This window comes from Labrus mixtus, chromosome 10, assembly GCF_963584025.1.
Source record: "Labrus mixtus chromosome 10, fLabMix1.1, whole genome shotgun sequence".
Taxonomy (NCBI): Eukaryota; Metazoa; Chordata; class Actinopteri; order Labriformes; family Labridae; genus Labrus; species Labrus mixtus.
In genome coordinates, this window is record NC_083621.1 from 28,617,793 (window position 1) to 28,635,724 (window position 17,932).

At 43.4% G+C, this 17,932-nt stretch overlaps 2 protein-coding genes across 2 annotated transcripts; both read left to right on the plus strand.

Annotated features, from left to right (window-relative positions):
- The first annotated feature begins 16 nt into the window (after positions 1 to 16).
- On the plus strand, positions 17 to 6,256 carry rnf103 (ring finger protein 103). Its single transcript, XM_061049038.1, has 7 exons — positions 17 to 1,135; positions 1,328 to 1,476; positions 1,864 to 1,979; positions 3,140 to 3,562; positions 3,716 to 3,848; positions 3,949 to 4,035; positions 4,298 to 6,256. Exons 1-7 carry the CDS (start codon positions 910 to 912, stop codon positions 5,222 to 5,224), a joined length of 2,061 nt encoding a protein of 686 aa, XP_060905021.1. The 5' UTR covers positions 17 to 909; the 3' UTR covers positions 5,225 to 6,256.
- Positions 6,257 to 10,512: 4,256 nt separating this feature from the next.
- LOC132982500 (E3 ubiquitin-protein ligase TRIM39-like) lies at positions 10,513 to 13,338 on the plus strand. The gene has a single exon (XM_061049041.1). The coding sequence runs from the start codon at positions 10,741 to 10,743 to the stop codon at positions 12,139 to 12,141; it is 1,401 nt and encodes a 466-aa protein (XP_060905024.1). The 5' UTR covers positions 10,513 to 10,740; the 3' UTR covers positions 12,142 to 13,338.
- Positions 13,339 to 17,932: the final 4,594 nt, after the last annotated feature.

A 17,932-nucleotide genomic window follows, 5' to 3' on the forward strand; every position in this document is an offset into this window, starting at 1 on the left:
TTTGTAGCTTGTTTACATGCGTGAGGTGGAGCCGGATATGACGTCAGCACCGCGGCGTACAGCTGATCGTAGCAGAGTCAGATCTCCGTCAATGTTGTTGTTGTTTTTTAATGTGAACATCTGGACCGGACAGCCGCACGCGCCGCGGACATTCAGCGGGGACCCTGCAGCGCGTGCAGCTGACACCTGAGATACGTCACGAGAGTCGTTACCTGTTTGTTTTGGCTGTTACATCACCAAGGCCTGCCTGCGATGGTAGGCTAACGGGCTAGCTGTAAGCGCTAACAGGGCTCATGATGTGCTGCGGATAAACAGATTTTAGATTGAGCTAAGCTAACAGCTGTTTGACTGTGTGACCACTGTAATGTTAGCAGGCGTGTAAAGACAGACAGGAGAGAGACAGACAGGAGACAGACAGACAGACAGGACAGACAGACAGGAGAGAGACAGACAGACACACACACACACACACACACACACAGAGAGACACACACACACAGAGACACACACACACAGAGACACACACACACACAGAGACAGACAGACAGACACACACACACACACACACACACACACACACACACACACAGACAGACACACACACACACAGAGACAGACACACACACACACACACACACACAGACAGACACACACAGACAGACACACACACACACACACACACACACACACACAGACAGACACACACACACACACATACACACACAGAGACAGACACACAGACACACACACACATACACACACACACACACACACACACACACAGACACAGACACACAGAGACACACACACACAGAGACAGTGGGCTGTTCCATGGTTCTGTAGTTTGGTGGTTATAGACGGACTTTACGGTCTCAGAGGGTCTCTGCTGGGCTCTGTTGCGGGTCAAGGATGTGGCTCCGCCTCTTTTTCCTGCTGCTGTACTTCCTGCTGCTCTTCATGCTGGCGAGGATCTTCGAGGCTGTGGTCTGGTACGAGACCGGGATGATCTCCACCCAGCTGGTGGACCCGGTCTCTCTGAGCTACAAGAAGCTGAAGACCATCCTGGAGACTCGGGGACTCGGTTACTCGGGACTCGCCGAGAAGAGGGACGTGAGCGAGCTTGTGGAGAAGTCAGGTAGGAGGCTTTACCTTTTTGAAGATTGTTTCTGATTGGTCAGAATCCATCAAGAAGAACATCATCAGGGTATCACCTGTTGTTGAAGCCCAGTGTTCATTAATGTTAAAGTTTATTTATGTGAACTATATGATTTTTATGATCTGTGTATGATTGGTCATTGATGAAGACTCTCTGGCCCCGCCCCCTCAGGTGAGCTGACTCACGGCGAGCTGTACTCTGCCATGAAGAAGGAGACGGAGCAGATGGACGCTGGAGACTTGAGCAGCACAAACTTCAGTGGAGAGATGCACTTCTACGAGTTAGTGGAGGACACCAAAGACGGAATCTGGCTCGTTCAGGTAAAAACACACCTGTTACAGGAAACAGTGAGGAGGACACACTCCCTTTTTCAACGTGTCAATGTTTATTACAGGTGTGTGTGCACAGCAGGTGTGTACACAGGGTCCAGATTAAATCTTCGATGACCTACACTCTGCACTTTTAGAGCGGCAATAAAATTCTGAGGATATTTTAAATATTGTGAATTTCTATGTTTGATACTTGATCCACTTCATTAAAGAAGACGGTCGCAAACTAAAGGTCCATGAAGGAGCCACACCCAAGATTTTACCTGAAACACGGAGAGCCTCCTTTTAAAGCCAGTCAGAGGGTCAATCCAGACTCAGGATCCGGGTCTGGACCGGGTCTTGTGTCTGACCCGGACTTGTGTCTTTGTGTCCCTGCAGGTCATCGCTCAGGACCGGGACGCTCTGCTCAGTCCGTCCAACTGGGGGAAGATGGTGCAGAAAGTGTCCCAGTTTGGGATCAGAACTGGAACCTTTAACTGCTCCAATGACTACAGGTGAGAAACCTGTCATCCTTTATACTGGTGTGACTGATACACCAGTATGAAATGCTGAGACATGCACCATAACCCACTTCAGGTGACCTGACGTACCTGAAAATCGGCCTCTATTAATTAATTGTTTATTGCATTGCTTTGGTTGCTTAAGCTTGCTGGCATCCAAAGCAACACGGACGAAGCTGGACGTGTATTTTCTGAAGTGAATTACCCTCATGGAGTTCTGGTTTGAAAAGACTCCTCAGTTACAGACAAATGACCAGCAGAGGTGTGCAAAGTATTATTCCCATGTTTAATATCCATCTAAAAACTCCTCACAGACGCTAAAGGTCACATATTACTCACCATGTTCCTCTAACTCGGGTCCCTAGTTTGTCTACAAACCCCCCAATGATGAAAAGTCCATCCTCTCCGTCTTCTGCCTGCTCCACTTTTCAGAAAATGTGTCTTCAAACAGGCCGTTTGGAGATTTTCCCTTCATGACATCACAAAGGGCAGTAGCCCCTCCCCCCTGTGGGTGACACTCCCACAGCTAGGTGTTTGTTCTGCCCTCTGAGTCTGCCTTCTCACCGTAAACAATAGGACATGGAGCGAGAAAGCCCGAGTACACCCAAGCCCTTCCAGAGAGGTGGCGTGGTCAAACACAGCTCATTTACATATTTAAAGGTACAGACACAGAAACAGCCTGTTCTGAGCAGGGCTGAAATGGAGGAGTTTATAGACATGATCAAATACAGGATCAGAGTGGATTTAGAACTTCACACACATGTTTTGAGGAGCTCTGAGACTTATTTAAACTGGTTGAAGAGGAGGAGGATATGTGACCTTTAAACCAAATTATTTAAACAAAACCTGTTTATTTGCATACAGAGCAGGAAGTAGTGTCTGATCACTGGAAACTTATTTTAACCCATGCTTTACACAGAGCTGTGCACATGTTTGATCACAGCTTTTTAAAGTCAGGTGTGAAGAGAGTCAGAGAGGTCATTGGGTGAGGAGAAGGTCTGATGATGATGTCATTAGTTCAAATGTTGGCACAGTGGGACTGATAACGAGCAGTCTCATCTTTCTGTCGTTCTAATCATCTTTAAAGTGATTGGTGCTTCACTCGTGTTTGTGTGATCCTGATCTGGTTCACTTCCTCTTACTCCGCCCCTCAGGTCGTGTATCAGGCGGGGCTGGCAGCGCTCCACTCTCATCATGTCGGTCCCTCAGACGTCGTCATCCAAGGGAAAAGTAATGCTCAGAGAATACAACGGTCGGCGCATTGAGACGGAACACATCTTCCGCTGGATGACATCACATGTTTCTCAGCGGATCAAAACCCTGCGTCGGTCTGAGCAGTTGAAGGAGGAGTGGTGCTTTGACCCCGCCCACCCAGTGAAGATGTTTCTGTTTGCACGTCTGGCGCAGCCGCCTGCCTTCTTCTCCTCGTTGTCCGTCAAGTTCACCGGCAGGATCGACTTCATCTTTGTGGACATCCGTCACTGGGACAACTACAGCAGCCTATCAGAAATCGGCGTGACACAGGGCCCCGCGTACATCCTCAAGATGCCTGAGGGCATTTATCGCTATGGCAACAGGTGATGATTGATCCTGGAAATTATAATCAATAACTTTTCCCATGAAAGAGTAGTTTTAACTCTCAATGTCCCTTTCTCTCTGACCACACACACACACACACACACACACACACACACACACACACACACACACACACACACACACACACACAGTACAGGGGAGTTCCTCTCCCTGGTTGCCATGGATACGTTCCTGCGGTCTGTGCAGCCAGAAGTCAACGATCTGTTCGTTCTTAGTCTGGTTCTGATCAACCTGCTGGCCTGGATGGACCTCTTCATCACTCAGGTGACTTCCTAACCCTGACCCATTTTACATTTCTGTCTGTGATGAGGTTTATTGTTTATTGTTTCGTTTTATTGATTACATCGTCTTACATTATCGTCAGGGAGCGACAGTGAAACGGTTTGTGGTTCTGATCCGGACTCTTGGAACATACAACTCCATCCTGCTGGTGTCCTGGCTTCCTGTTCTGGTATGAAATCATGTATTGTTTCTTTGATTTTGATCGATAAATGACATTTTACAAGATCAAAGTTATGGATTATATCTCTCTGTGTTACACAGTAAATGGAGCTGTTTCCTGTTTAGCAAACCTGGAATCTAAACTTGATTTTTTTTTTAAACAGAAGCAGTTAACACCTGACAGGTTTAGGCGTGGTCGACTTAACTTTACAATAACTAACTGATTGTTGGGTTGAAAATGGATTATTAATCACTGAATGATCACCCTCTAGGCTCTCCTGCAGCTGCCCTACCTGGATGCTCTGTATGGCTACAGTCTGAAGCTGCTGCGGTACGCTGACACCACCTCCCTGGCCAGTCTGGTGAGAGCGGACTGGACCTTCTACTCGTCACACCCAGCTCTCTTCCTGTCCACATACCTGGTGCACGGCCTGCTGGTCGACTACTTTGAGAAAAAACGACGCTGTGCCGTCAGAAATCAGGAGGACAGCACCACCAACCTTGAGTGGCTGGCCAGTCTGTGGGACTGGTACACCTCCTACCTCCTCCACCCGATCGCCTCCCTCCAGCAGCTCCCGTCTGACCACTCCGACTGGGACGAGGATCCAAACTTCTTATTGGAGCGGCTGGCGTTCCCCGATCTCTGGCTCCGCCCGTTAGTAAACATGGACTACAGTAAAGCCCTGCCCACATGGAGGTTTAGAGCTCACTGCAGGGTGGAAGGGGCGGGGTCTGACGAAGAGATGGACAAAGAGACGGACAGTTCAAGGTCAGACTCGGAGAGCAGCGAGCAGACGGATGAATCACATGACAGAGGTCCACCCAGCGGCAGGGAGCCCCAGGGATCATCCTCAGCCCAGGACAGCAGAACACACACTGACCACGCAGCATCAAGCTGTCGTCATGGTAACAGAGACTTAACATCGGCTGACAGGCTGCCGGAGCATCTGCCCTGTGATTGGTCGGTATGGCCGCGTGACGTGCTGCATTGCTCGGAGTGTGTGGTCTGTCTGGAGAACTTTATGAACGAGGAGTTACTGATGGGTCTGCCCTGTGGCCACGCCTTCCACCAGCAATGCATCATGGTCTGGTTAGCGTCGGGCCGACACTGCTGCCCCGTGTGTCGCTGGCCAAGCTACAAGAAGAGGCTGCAGAGGGCAGCACCGAGCAGCTCAGCTGAACACTCAGTGCAAGAGTGATACAACTCTCTTCTCCGTGCTTCTTCTCTCTATTCTAATGCTTAGTGACTCTGAGTCCGTTAGCAGCACAGCTAGCTTAGCACCGAGCAGCTCAGCTGAAAAAAAAACTGCAGGACTGATAAAACTGAATCTTCTATGCTTTTCCTCTCCTCTCTGTTATCTTTGTCTTATTAAGCTGTCTGGTGACAAACTGGTCTACAACAACAACCTACCCTAGCTAGCCTCAAAGCTAGCTCAGCACTTCTCTGTTATCTTTACAGCATGCATGGGGTGAAGTTATGACAGGGGGGGGGGGGGGGTTGCAGAACATAGACTACAAAACGTGGACACTCATTGGTTTCTGAATGTGTGTTTTAAGCCCAACGATGGCGATACCCATGTTTGAGATGCTGTCTCTCTCTAACTTTCAGTCAGCCTAGTAACAGTGAAGCTGAGGCGAGCTCATTGCCTCCTGACAAATCGCTACAACACGTCCGCTTGCAATCAAATCAGTCACGCCTCTAATGTATAACTCTTATCCTTTGAAGAAACTGAAACCAGAGAGTTACTTAATCACCCCTCTTTGATGTGTTCTGATGAAGACAGACACTATTCAGACCAAAATAACCAGGCTGTTAACATGTTGATTTCTGCTGTCAAAATGGGCATTTCAGCGTGGGTGAGTACGAGACTTCAGGGGCTTTTTGCTGCTGGCCTCAAGTGGACACTCAAAGAACTGCAGTTTTTTGCACTTAAACATTGAGGGATTCAATTTTGATTGGTGAAGACAGGACTGGGGAGGGGTGAAGACTGGACTGGGGAGGGGTGAAGACTGTGCTGAGGAGGGGTGTAGACAGGACTGGGGATGGGTGAAGTCGGGTGATATTCTGTTGATATCAGGTCTGATGTTGTGTCACCTCATGTTAACAGCAGTGTACTTTCATGACAGAAAGTTAAAATGATCAAAACTCTGTCAGCGTTGTTTAAAGAGGAAACAGTCAGAGGAGACGTCACAGTAAACTTCTTCGTGCAATAAAACATGTCTGTAATGTGTTTTTTGTTTTGTTTTTCCGACCAGTGAGAGAAAAGTCTGTGTGACTTCAGTCTCTGTGATGACATGAAGGACAACAAAGCTACCTGCATTACACTAACCGCAAAACTTAAATCGATTTAACGACATCGAGCTGAAGTTATTCAGTTAGTTGAGTTACCTGAGCTGCTGTCCCACCTCTATTAAAGATCAAACGTTTCAATTTGACTTCTAAATGTTATTCTGACACCTCCCACTTTTCAAACTATCACTGCTCTTTAGACCTTTTAAAAAAGTCATTCAATTAGCATAAACTTTTTACAAAACCTTTAAAGATTAACATCACCATAATGACCCTGAGCTCCAACATCTTTCATAAATGATTAATATTAGTCAGGTTCATCAGTTCAGCTGTGTCATGATTTCAGCACATTTTAAATTGGAGGTGATTATATTCTGACTACATCGCCCGAGTTTTACTTTTATTTTGAAAGAGTCTACAGGAAGCCCTCCTACGCTGTAATATCTTTACATCTGCTAATCATGGTGTTTAATGCCCTCTGGTGGTGTCAGTATGTAACTACAACGTTCATATTTGAAATTAATTTTCATTCATTTATTAAATGAATAAAAATTAAACATCTGAATAACTTTAATTTTGTCAAATAAGAAACAGATTGAATAAGAACACCAACTTCTTTTCAGATAACTTAAATTAAGACTTATTTAGATTCAAACATCTAAAGCAAGCACATGAAAATAATTGTATTTTAAATGTAAACGCACGTATGGATGTAAAACTCGGTCAGATAAGAATATTATATATAATAAGAATTTCTCTCCGGTCATTTCAGCTTTGTTTAAAGAAAACAAAAAAAACCCAGAACATTTTAAGGGAGATTAAAAGCTATCACTATTTAGATACTGTTAGTCTGTTCAGTAGGTGCGCACAGTAGACAGATATTTGTTCCTACTTTGTCTGATTCATTCAGTAAGGTAGTGAAGTCATTTACGTCACCCAAACCGACCGCATCCATCCTCGTTTGTTTTTATTGTTTATTCAAGAAGAGTAATGCACACAACAAACAATATCACAATGTAGATCAAGTAAAAAACAGATTAAATAATAAAACATCATACAGTACATAAAGGAAAGTACAAATGAAAGACAGTAATATAAAGTCAAATAAACCAATAAAGACACATACATAAATAATGAATTCATTATTTAAATAGAGGGGGAAAGGTTTTATAATAATTCAGACATTTGTTACATTTTTTATTGTTAATTAAAAGGAGTGATTTCAGTAGGGACTTTAACTCTAGATTAAAAATTTATCCAATTAATCCATTCTCGTTTGTTTTGATTTGGAGGCGCAGGTGAAGTAATGTTTTACGTTTAACTTCGCACAGCATTGTGGGTGTTAAATAACAATTCATTTCCTGAAAGGATGCAGCCATACTGCATAAAACTCTGAAGTTAGTATCCATGCTGAAATGTTCAGTCTACTGAGGTGGACCCAAAAAATGACCACTGAATGACCACGAGGGTCCGGTCTACTGAAACTCCCTACTGAAAAGTACACACTGCATACTGAACTGTGGTTATTCAGAAAGGGCCAAGGACAAGATCTGGAGGGACCAGAACATCAACCTGGCTTACTGAAAGGAGGATAAAGATCTTTAATGAACTGATGCAAGGAACCAAGGACGCCAGGAACAAACTGTGGCCGTTGGTTGAGCAGGCGAGGAAGGAGGTGACGAAAGCCGGCTATAGAGGGCCGTTTGTGCATATTGATGGACCCCATCTCCTCCAGTCTTGTCAAGTCCTGCCTTCCCACCCTATCCCCACTCATTACCTCAACAGTTAACTCCTCCCTTTCCTCTTCCACTATCCCTCAAACTCGATGCTGTCACCCCCATTTTGAAAACCTCAACATCCTCATCCTACTGGACCTAAGCGCAGCATTTGTCACCATCAACACTGCTCTCTCCTGGCTCAAATCATACCTCTCTGACAGATACCAGTTCATCAGCATTAACCACTGCAAATCCCCAGCTACTCCTCTCTCCCAAGGTGTTCCCCAAGGTTCAGTACTAGGTCCCCTCCTCTTCATCATGTACATGCTCCCCCTTGGTCACATCATCCGCCGCCATGGACTCCAGTTTCACTGCTTTGCCGACGACATCCAGCTCCACATCGCCACCAAAGCCATCACTCCTGCCACTCACTCAATCCTCACTGACGGCATCACTGAAATAAAATCCTGGCTCCAAACCAACTTTCTTAAGCTCAACTGCGACAAATCAGAAGTCATTATCATCGGCCCCAAATCCACCAACAACTTCTCCCTCTCCATCGATGGCTCTACAGTGCTCCCTTCCCCCCACATCCGTAACCTTGGTGTCATCTTCAACCAAACCCTCTCCTACGACAAACACATCTAAAATAAATCACCAAAACAGCCTTTTTCCATCTCTGTAACATCGCCCGCCTCCGCTCATAACCCTAACCCAAGACCCTCACCCACGCTTTCATCACCTCCAGATTAGACTACTGCAACAGTCTCCTCTACGGTTCACCATCCAAAGCACTCAAGAAACTTCAATACATTCAAAACTCCGCTGCTCGTCTCCTCACACACTCCCGCACCAGAGACCACATCACCCCCGTCCTTCATGACCTCCACTGGCTCCCCATCCCCCAGCGTATCAACTTCAAACTCCTCATCCTCACCTACAAAGCCCTTCACAACCTGGCTCCCCCCTACCTGTCTGAGCTCCTCCACCAGCACACTAATTTATTATTATTATTAAGAGAGTCATGATAACAGACATGTAAGCAGTTCCAAAAACAACGAACGAGGAGCACTCTCGACAGTTAAACAGTAAAAGCTGCACGACCACAACAAGACTAGAAAGAGACAGACGACTGGTGCAGTTCGGCTAACGGCCTGCGGTGTCGCTACAAACGCAGTATTTTAGAAAGTTACATATAGCTCCTTTAATAAATTGTTTACTAACCTAATATTTGCCTTAACCTAAAGATTAAACCTACAGGAGACATCTCAGACTAGTGAGAGAGTTCCCGCCCTCTGTGTCCGGCGTGATGACGTTTAATGTCCCCGACAACCACTGTAGTCACATTTAGCCACTTGTTAGCAATCGCCTTTTTAAAGACGTGTAAAAACTTCAAAATTTACAAGTGGATGTATTACCTAACGTAGTTTATGTGGTCTAACAAAACACCAACATCTCTACAGCTTGTGTTAACCACAGACCTTATTTCAGGAGTCTAAACACAAACCCATTCAAAATCCACATTGACTTTTAGACGTTAGACCCCATGGCGCTAACATGCTAACTTACTTGCTGGTTTTAGAACTCATTTCTGTGGGGCTCTATACTAACCCCTTCATGAAGAATCAATGGGCCGAATGGGCAAATTTCTAAGATTTTCAACCAATCAGATTTATTGAATATAAAATTGTGCAGTTTGGACTTCAGAAGGTACAAAGAATGTGACGGATCAAAGGAACAGAACAAAACAAAACATGCTTCAAATTTAAATACCGAGCCTTTTAGACAAAACATTTTTTCAGATACACATTCAGTACCAACTGAAAAAGGCTCTGGGACCCACTTTTGGCTCCCGACCCATCAGTTGAGAACCACTACATTAGCCCCCCAATGACTAAATCTGCCCCTGCCCACACACACAGTGCTGTGCTCCCCTGTACCGCCTCTGTTACTATACTTCTGAACAGAGGGCGGGTCACTTGGTCCCCCTTTTCTGCAACATTCATATTGAAGATTAAATGTCACAGAGACATAATCATCAAGCCTTGAAACGGCAGCTTGCTTCTGTATGCAGCTGTGTCATGCTGCGTTCAAGTCACATCACAGAAACAGTCATTTCAAGCTTCAAACGTGTCACATATTCTTTCTCCAAAGGTTAAATTAAAGGAAAGCAGTTTTTCCTGGATGTGCTGAAAACAATCTCAAAAGATAATGTGCTATTGAAACTTTGTGAAATGATCCAATTGGCAGTAAATGAGTTGAACCCTCAGCTTTTGATATTTGTGTTTATCTGTTGAAGAACCAAAGAAGACAACTGTCACTTTAACACTAATTATAACACTGTGTCTTTAATGCTTCAACATTATTATCCAATCAGACTTTAAAACCAGAAACATACAAACACAGCTCCACCCTGTATGACTCAACACTCTCCGTGAACACACACACACACACTGAAACACACACACGGACGATAACTTTCACTGTGAGAAATAAAAGAGACGACAGCTTCAGGTGGGAATACTGGGAATACTGGAATACTGCCACTTCAACCAGTTACTGACTGAACTCTGTAAGAAGCTTCAGAAAAACAAGAGTCAAAGTAAGTAACAGGAGACTCTGTGGAGGAGGAACCTCAGCAGTCTGACCTGTTTGTGCTGTTTGAACTGTCCATACCTGTCGGGAGTTTTGCTTCACTCAGAGAAAAATGGCTTCTTGTTCAGAGGAGGATCTGTGCTGTTCTGTCTGCTGTGACATCTTCAAACATCCTGTGATTCTGTCATGTAGCCACAGCTTCTGTAAAGCCTGTCTGCAGAGATGGTGGAGAGAGAAGCAGGCCCAGGAGTGTCCAGTCTGTAAGAGAAGATCTTCGAGGTCAGAACCACCTATTAACTTGGCATTAAAGAACATGTGTGAGGCCTTCTTACTGCAGAGAGATCAGAGAGCTTCATCAGACTCTGAGGATCTCTGCAGTCTGCACTCTGAGAAACTCAGACTGTTCTGTCTGGATCATCAGCAGCCAGCGTGTCTTGTCTGCAGAGACTCTAAACAACACACCAACCACACATTCAGACCCATCGATGAAGCTGCACAAGATCTCAGGGACGAGCTCCAGGAATCACTGAAGCCCTTAAAGGACAAACTGAAGCGATTTCATGAGGTCAAAAAAGTCTGGAATGAAACAGCAAAACACATCAAGGCCCAGGCTGCAAACACAGAGAGACAGATAAAGGAGCAGTTTAAGAAACTTCACCAGTTTCTAGAAGAGGAAGAGGAGGTCAGAATATTTTCACTGAAGGAGGAAGAGAAGCAGAAGAGTCAGAGGATGAAGGAGGAGATGGAGGTTCTGAGCACAGAGATAGCAGCTCTTTCACAAACAGTCAGAGCCACAGAGGACAAGCTGAGAGCTGCAGACGTCTCATTCCTGAAAAACTACAAGGCTGCAGTGGAAAAAGTCAAGCAGTGCCCCCTGCTGGAGGATCCACAGCTGTCCTCAGGAGCTCTGATAGATGTGGCCAAACATCTGGGCAACCTGAGCTTCCACATCTGGAACAAGATGAAGAACATGGTCTCCTACAGTCCTGTGATTCTGGACCCAAACTCTGCTAGTTCAGACCTCATCCTGTCTGAAGATCTGACCCGAGTGAGACGAGGAGAGGAGAAGCAGCTTCCTGATAATCCAGAGAGGATTGATGACAGCTGGTCTGTTCTGAGCTCTGAGGGCTTCAACTCAGGGACTCACAGCTGGGACGTCGAGGTTGGAGAGAACACAAACTGGGAAGTTGGTGTGTGTGAGGAGTCATCAGACAGGAAGAGAGACATAAACTCTGGATTATGGAGAATAGAGTTTTTCAATTATAAATACACAGCATACACCCCATCAGATGAACACAATGATCTGTCAGTGAGAAGACGACCTCAGAGGATCAGAGTGAATCTGGACTGGGACAGAGGAAAGCTGTCATTCTCTGATCCTGACACTAACACACACATACACACCTTCACACACACTTTCACTGAAAAGCTGTTTCCATACATTTATAATTATGAACTACATCCTCTGAAGATAATACCACTGAACGTCTCTGTAGCAGTGAAACAACGGTGATGAAGAATTCTGCAATGCTTTTGTATTTTGTGGTAAAGGCTGAAAACTATTTCAGACATCAGTTGTCCTCTTCCAAACAGAATCTGAATGAATACATTGATTGTAAAGAACAAGATATGTAGGCTACTGGGAATGAGCTTTGAAAATCATTTTTAAAAAAGGCTAAATTATAAACCCATATGTCAGTTATATGTGCTGATTTCAATCCATTTATGGCAGAAATACAGAAATAAGATGCCAGAAATGTGTTCATCCATCAGGAGAGATATATGATTACACCCTGAGGAGTTCTCATCATTTTAAACCTTTATATTTTTTATGTGTTTGATTGTTCTCTAACTTTTTCTATCACAGAAATCAGCAACATAAAGGTCAAATGCCTTTCTGACTCTGTTACTGTTTTCATCTGAAAGCTGTCCACTTTCTGTGGAAGGTGTTTTCAGGTCTGTCCTTAAAAAACTGAACGCTCATCACGGTTCATAAGCGTCATAGTTTGCTAGCTCAGTGAGGGGAAACGATGACATGAAACTTAGCACCCACATTCACACTGACACACGACAACACCTGGCAGGTTATGTTGTGTCTTTAGGAAATCTTTGTCTATTGATTTGCTGTGTGAGGAAGAGGACTGATGGGGAATAACACACATAACAGTTTTTTATTAACAACCTGATAAATTCATGGATTCAGCCCGCTCCGCCGTATTCTTATTTCATGTTCATTTAATTCTGTTGCTGAATCGTCTTCATTTGTTGTTCAGTGGAGGAATCAATATGTGTTTTTGCTGTTTTCTTCATTTTATATTTACTATGAGATAAATTTTATGATGATGTAAATAGACTTTTGAAAGTGATGTCTGGATGTAGTGGGGTTATAAACCTCATAATTCTTGGAAGATCAAATCTAAATGGACTCCTTCCAAACCCTGCTGTCATCATTTTATTGTAGAACTCAAACAGAACTGCAGCTCATTTGAATATGTGACGGCCTGCAAAGCTGCAAAGTCTTTATCATGTTTGAAAGAAATTCATTTAGCTTGAGATGTTGAAGAACTCATAAATTATGAACATCAGACGCTCCATGGTTTGTTCAAAGTTTATACTTTAATTTTGTACATCTTACAGAAATAGTTATAACTGTTGTATGATTGATTGTAAACCTCTTGGATGTGAATAAAATGGTGGATTAAAACAATAATTTAGTGGGTTTTTAGGGAGACAGCTCTCTACAATGTTTAGAATTTAGACTGCAGTACCCATTTTAAACACTAGGTGTCAGAGTTACATATTGCTTCTTTAAGCAATTAAAATGTTAGCTTTCTGTGGAGCCTCCTGTTGCGAAAGACATTAGCTAACAGAATAGCCATGCTAGTTTGACTCAGCTAAACTCACCTCACAGTGTATCAACTCCACGTGCCAGATCCCTTCTGCTCACGTCTTGGCTCCTGATGACGTCACCATTGGTGCAAGGTGCCCGTTGTGAGGATGTTTATTCTTCTCTTTTCATCCATATCTAAATACAATCAATGGATTACACCAGCAGCAGGCAACCAGTGACAAACATAAACATGAAGCGTCGTCTGCAGATTTGAAATGATGAGAGGAGAGTCAAGTCGACACATTGGCCAAATGGCAGCAAAAGCAACTGGTAAAGAAAATCATTGACATGCTCCACAGTTCCCGGGCCAGGCTTTGACCCAGAAGCCGAACTGCATAAGAGCGTAGCATAGCGAAGTCGCGTTGTAGTCAGCTATGGACGTCACCATAAGCTAGAGCAGTTCTCAACTGGTGGGTCGCAGAGCCATTTTTTTGTGGGTCGGGGATGAATGTGTGCCTGAAAAATGAAAATCTGTGTAGCCGATATTAGCAGCCACATTTCACAACCTCTCTTTCTGCAGGACTCAGAACATCTTGGTTACTTTTTACCAAGAAACAAAGGAACTGATTAATGATTTAAGTCTCCCTCTCAGACTGGAGGACAGGATATTATAAACTTTTACAACACCTTGAGTCAACAACCGAGCCGAAACAGAACACTCTGCTATCTACGAATTGACCCCAAAGACATGAACTGTGACTGAAACCAGTCTCTGCAAAGTCGTAAAATTGACCATCTGTTGAAGGACTGCTGAAGAACTGAATTAAACCACAGCTTTCAATTCTGCATCAAATGAACATTTATGTCTTTCTTCATCTAGATATTTGTAATCGTCACATTGAATGTATTATAATCATATTTTTAAACTCAAAATCTGATGTTTAGTATATAAATAAGAGTTAATATAGTTTTAATAGGAATTTGACGTGGAGCGCTATTGCCATCTAGTGTTAGAATATCCATGAATACGTAACCTTCATAATTATACATTTAGACGTGTTATAAAGCATACTCTTTGATATTAGATATACAGTGGGTCTGGAAAGTATTCAGACCCCTTTACATTTTTCACTCTTTGTTTCATTGCAGCCATTTGCTAAAATCAAAAAAGTTCATTTTATTTCTCATTAATGTACACTCAGCACCCCATCTTGACAGAAAAAAAACAGAAATGTAGAAATCTTTGCAAATTTATTAAAAAAGAAAAACTGAAATATCACATGGTCATAAGTATTCAGACCCTTTGCTGTGACACTCATATTTAACTCAGATGCTGTCCATTTCTTCTGATCCTCCTTGAGATGGTTCTGCTCCTTCATTGGAGTCCAGCTGTGTTTAATTAAACTGATTGGACTTGATTAGGAAAGGCACACACCTGTCTATATAAGACCTTACAGCTCACAGCGCATGTCAGAGCAAATGAGAATCATGAGGTCGAAGGAACTGCCCAAGGAGCTCAGAGACAGAATTGTGGGAAGGCACAGATCTGGCCAAGGTTACAAAAGAATTTCTGCAGCACTCAAGGTTCCTAAGAGCACAGTGGCCTCCATAATCCTTAAATGGAAGAAGTTTGGGACGACCAGAACTCTTCCTAGACCTGGCCGTCCAGCCAAACTGAGCAATCGTGGGAGAAGAGCCTTGGTGAGAGAGGTAAAGAAGAACCCAAAGATCACTGTGGCTGAGTTCCAGAGATGCAGTAGGGAGATGGGAGAAAGTTCCACAAAGTCAACTATCACTGCAGCCCTCCACCAGTCGGGGCTTTATGGCAGAGTGGCCCGACGGAAGCCTCTCCTCAGTGCAAGACGTATGAAAGCCCGCATAGAGTTTGCCAAAAAACACATGAAGGACTCCCAGACTATGAGAGAGAAGATTCTCTGGTCTGATGAGACCAAGATTGAACTTTTTGGCTTTAATTCTAAGCGGTATGTGTGGAGAAAACCAGGCACTGCTCATCACCTGCCCAATACAATCCCAACAGTGAAACATGGTGGTGGCAGCATCATGCTATGGGGGTGTTTTTCAGCTGCAGGGACAGGACGACTGGTTGCAATTGAAGGAAAGATGAATGCGGCCAAGTACAGAGATATCGTGGAAGAAAACCTCTTCCAGAGTGCTCAGGACCTCAGACTGGGCCGAAGGTTCACCTTCCAACAAGACAATGACCCTAAGCACACAGCTAAAATAACAAAGGAGTGGCTTCGGAACAACTCTGTGACCATTCTTGACTGGCCCAGCCAGAGCCCTGACCTAAACCCAATTGAGCATCTCTGGAGAGACCTGAAAATGGCTGTCCACCAACGTTCATCATCCAACCTGACAGAACTGGAGAGGAAGAATGGCAGAGGATCCCCAAATCCAGGTGTGAAAAACTTGTTGCATCATTCCCAAGAAGACTCATGGCTGTACTAGCTCAAAAGGGTGCTTCTACTCAATACTGAGCAAAGGGTCTGAATACTTATGACCATGTGATATTTCAGTTTTTCTTTTTTAATAAATTTGCAAAAAAATTTACATTTCTGTTTTTTTTTTCTGTCAAGATGGGGTGCTGAGTGTACATTAATGAGAATAAAATGAACTTTTTTGATTTTAGCAAATGGCTGCAATGAAACAAAGAGTGAAAAATGTAAAGGGGTCTGAATACTTTCCAGACCCACTGTAGAAGGTGTTATTTAAAGACACCAATTTCTTTTCATACTTTATTAATATGTCTTGTTAAGAATGTTGACTGTATAATATGTTTTTGTTCACATACAGGCTGGGATTAACTGAGGATGTTCCCAGATGGTGTGATTTTCATCTCAACATGAATCTGAAAGAAATAATATCAAAATGAATGTATGGTGACGTATATATGTTTAGATTCTTATTCTTAATCTTATTGAGTAAACTCGGTTTAATTTAAACAAATCTCCTCTGGTCAGAGTGGGAGTAACCCTTGGGCGGCACCCCTCTCCTGCAGCTGATAAAAGTTCAGCCTTCTCTAAAGTCTTGGCTCTTCACTTTTTAGAATTAATTTAGATTCCTCGAGATGGCCATCAGGTTAATTTAAATTGGAAATTTTAAAACTTTAATATTTGTCCTGTTGGATCCACTTTGAGCTGATGATGACACAATCACAACAGCTGAACTGCCATTCCACCTCCATCCTAGCTGCATACTCCGACCCAGCTGCTGCGGCATCTACTCTGGCTTGTGGACCTCTCTGGTAGTCCTGGAAGGGACGACTTGTTTGAGACTGAAACGGGACCAGTCCTAACCACCTCACAGTAAGAGTGTTGGTTCAAAGCTGGTGTTGAGATATTAGGTCGTGAGTCGTGTCTATTCAGAGCTCCTTTAAATCCAAATAGAATCCCAAAATTTGTTTATCAACATTTTCTCCTTCGATAATTTGCTGATTAAGTCATTCAAACAATACCACGTTTTATCCTGTTACTAAATATATGTCACCATACGTTATAATTGCATTATCCCGATCCTAAGAATCATATTCTTCATCTGTTTTATTTATACCTGATTGTTTACCATTTCTATATTAAATTTTACACATAAAATTCAGAACTTTGTGTTTTTTCTGGTTTAAACATTTCTAGAATTACTTCCTTCAAGATATGAAACTGACTGATTAATTAATTACTACAAGTAATATTAATTACTTACTGGTGCTCTGAGGTTAAATAAAGATATAATATCTTAATAAATTAATTCCGTCATAAAGACTATGAAGTGCTTTTGAAACATGTTTTTCCGTATCTTTGATCTGTCACGTTTTGTACCATCTGAGGTCCAAACTGGACAATGTTTTCATGAACTAAATCTGATTTGTTGAAACATGTCAGAAATTCAGGGTCAAGATTATTCATTAAGGAGTCAGTCCACTGAGCTCGAGGAATGGTGAGCATTGCATTTACATTTGAAAGAGTAGAGCATGTATGTAATGAACAGAGTTGTGGAGATGTCCACGTCTTTTCAGCGTTCCACATACAACCACCACTTTGCTGTTTGCTAACGTGCAAGCCAGATCAACTGGATGAAGGTCTAACAATAACTAGCTGAAAGGAGGCATCTCACCACCTGTTGTAGAGGAGTCAGTGATTCCCGTTAATAAATGGATTCTTCCTCGGAGCATGTGTACTGGGACAAGGACAGGGTTCTAATGAAACAGCCTAATCAAGCTGTAACTGTAGCTCGTCCTTACTGTGCACTTAAACGTACAGTGTGTGTGGTGTGGACATGCAGACAGCTTTTCTTTAACACTGTTGAGTACTGTCACTGTTTATTTCATCTAGCTCGCTCTGCATGGATCACATGCAGAAACTCCTAACAAACCCTGTGTGAAAACCTTTTTTTAATCTCACCAGGGTTCAAGAGCTCCTCGGTGGTTGACAAAGAAGAGGCGGTTAACTGAAATGTAGAA

What these genes read in the sequence shown, in the direction of transcription:
- rnf103 (XM_061049038.1), top strand. Translation starts at nt 910, where the DNA reads ATGTGGCTCCGCCTCTTTTTCCTGCTGCTGTACTTCCTGCTGCTCTTC. An exon ending in ATTTATCGCTATGGCAACAG is followed by an intron (nt 3,563 to 3,715) that starts GTGATGATTGAT and finishes ACACACACACAG; the next exon opens with TACAGGGGAGTTCCTCTCCC. An exon ending in TGGACCTCTTCATCACTCAG is followed by an intron (nt 3,849 to 3,948) that starts GTGACTTCCTAA and finishes CATTATCGTCAG; the next exon opens with GGAGCGACAGTGAAACGGTT.
- LOC132982500 (XM_061049041.1), top strand. Translation starts at nt 10,741, where the DNA reads ATGGCTTCTTGTTCAGAGGAGGATCTGTGCTGTTCTGTCTGCTGTGAC.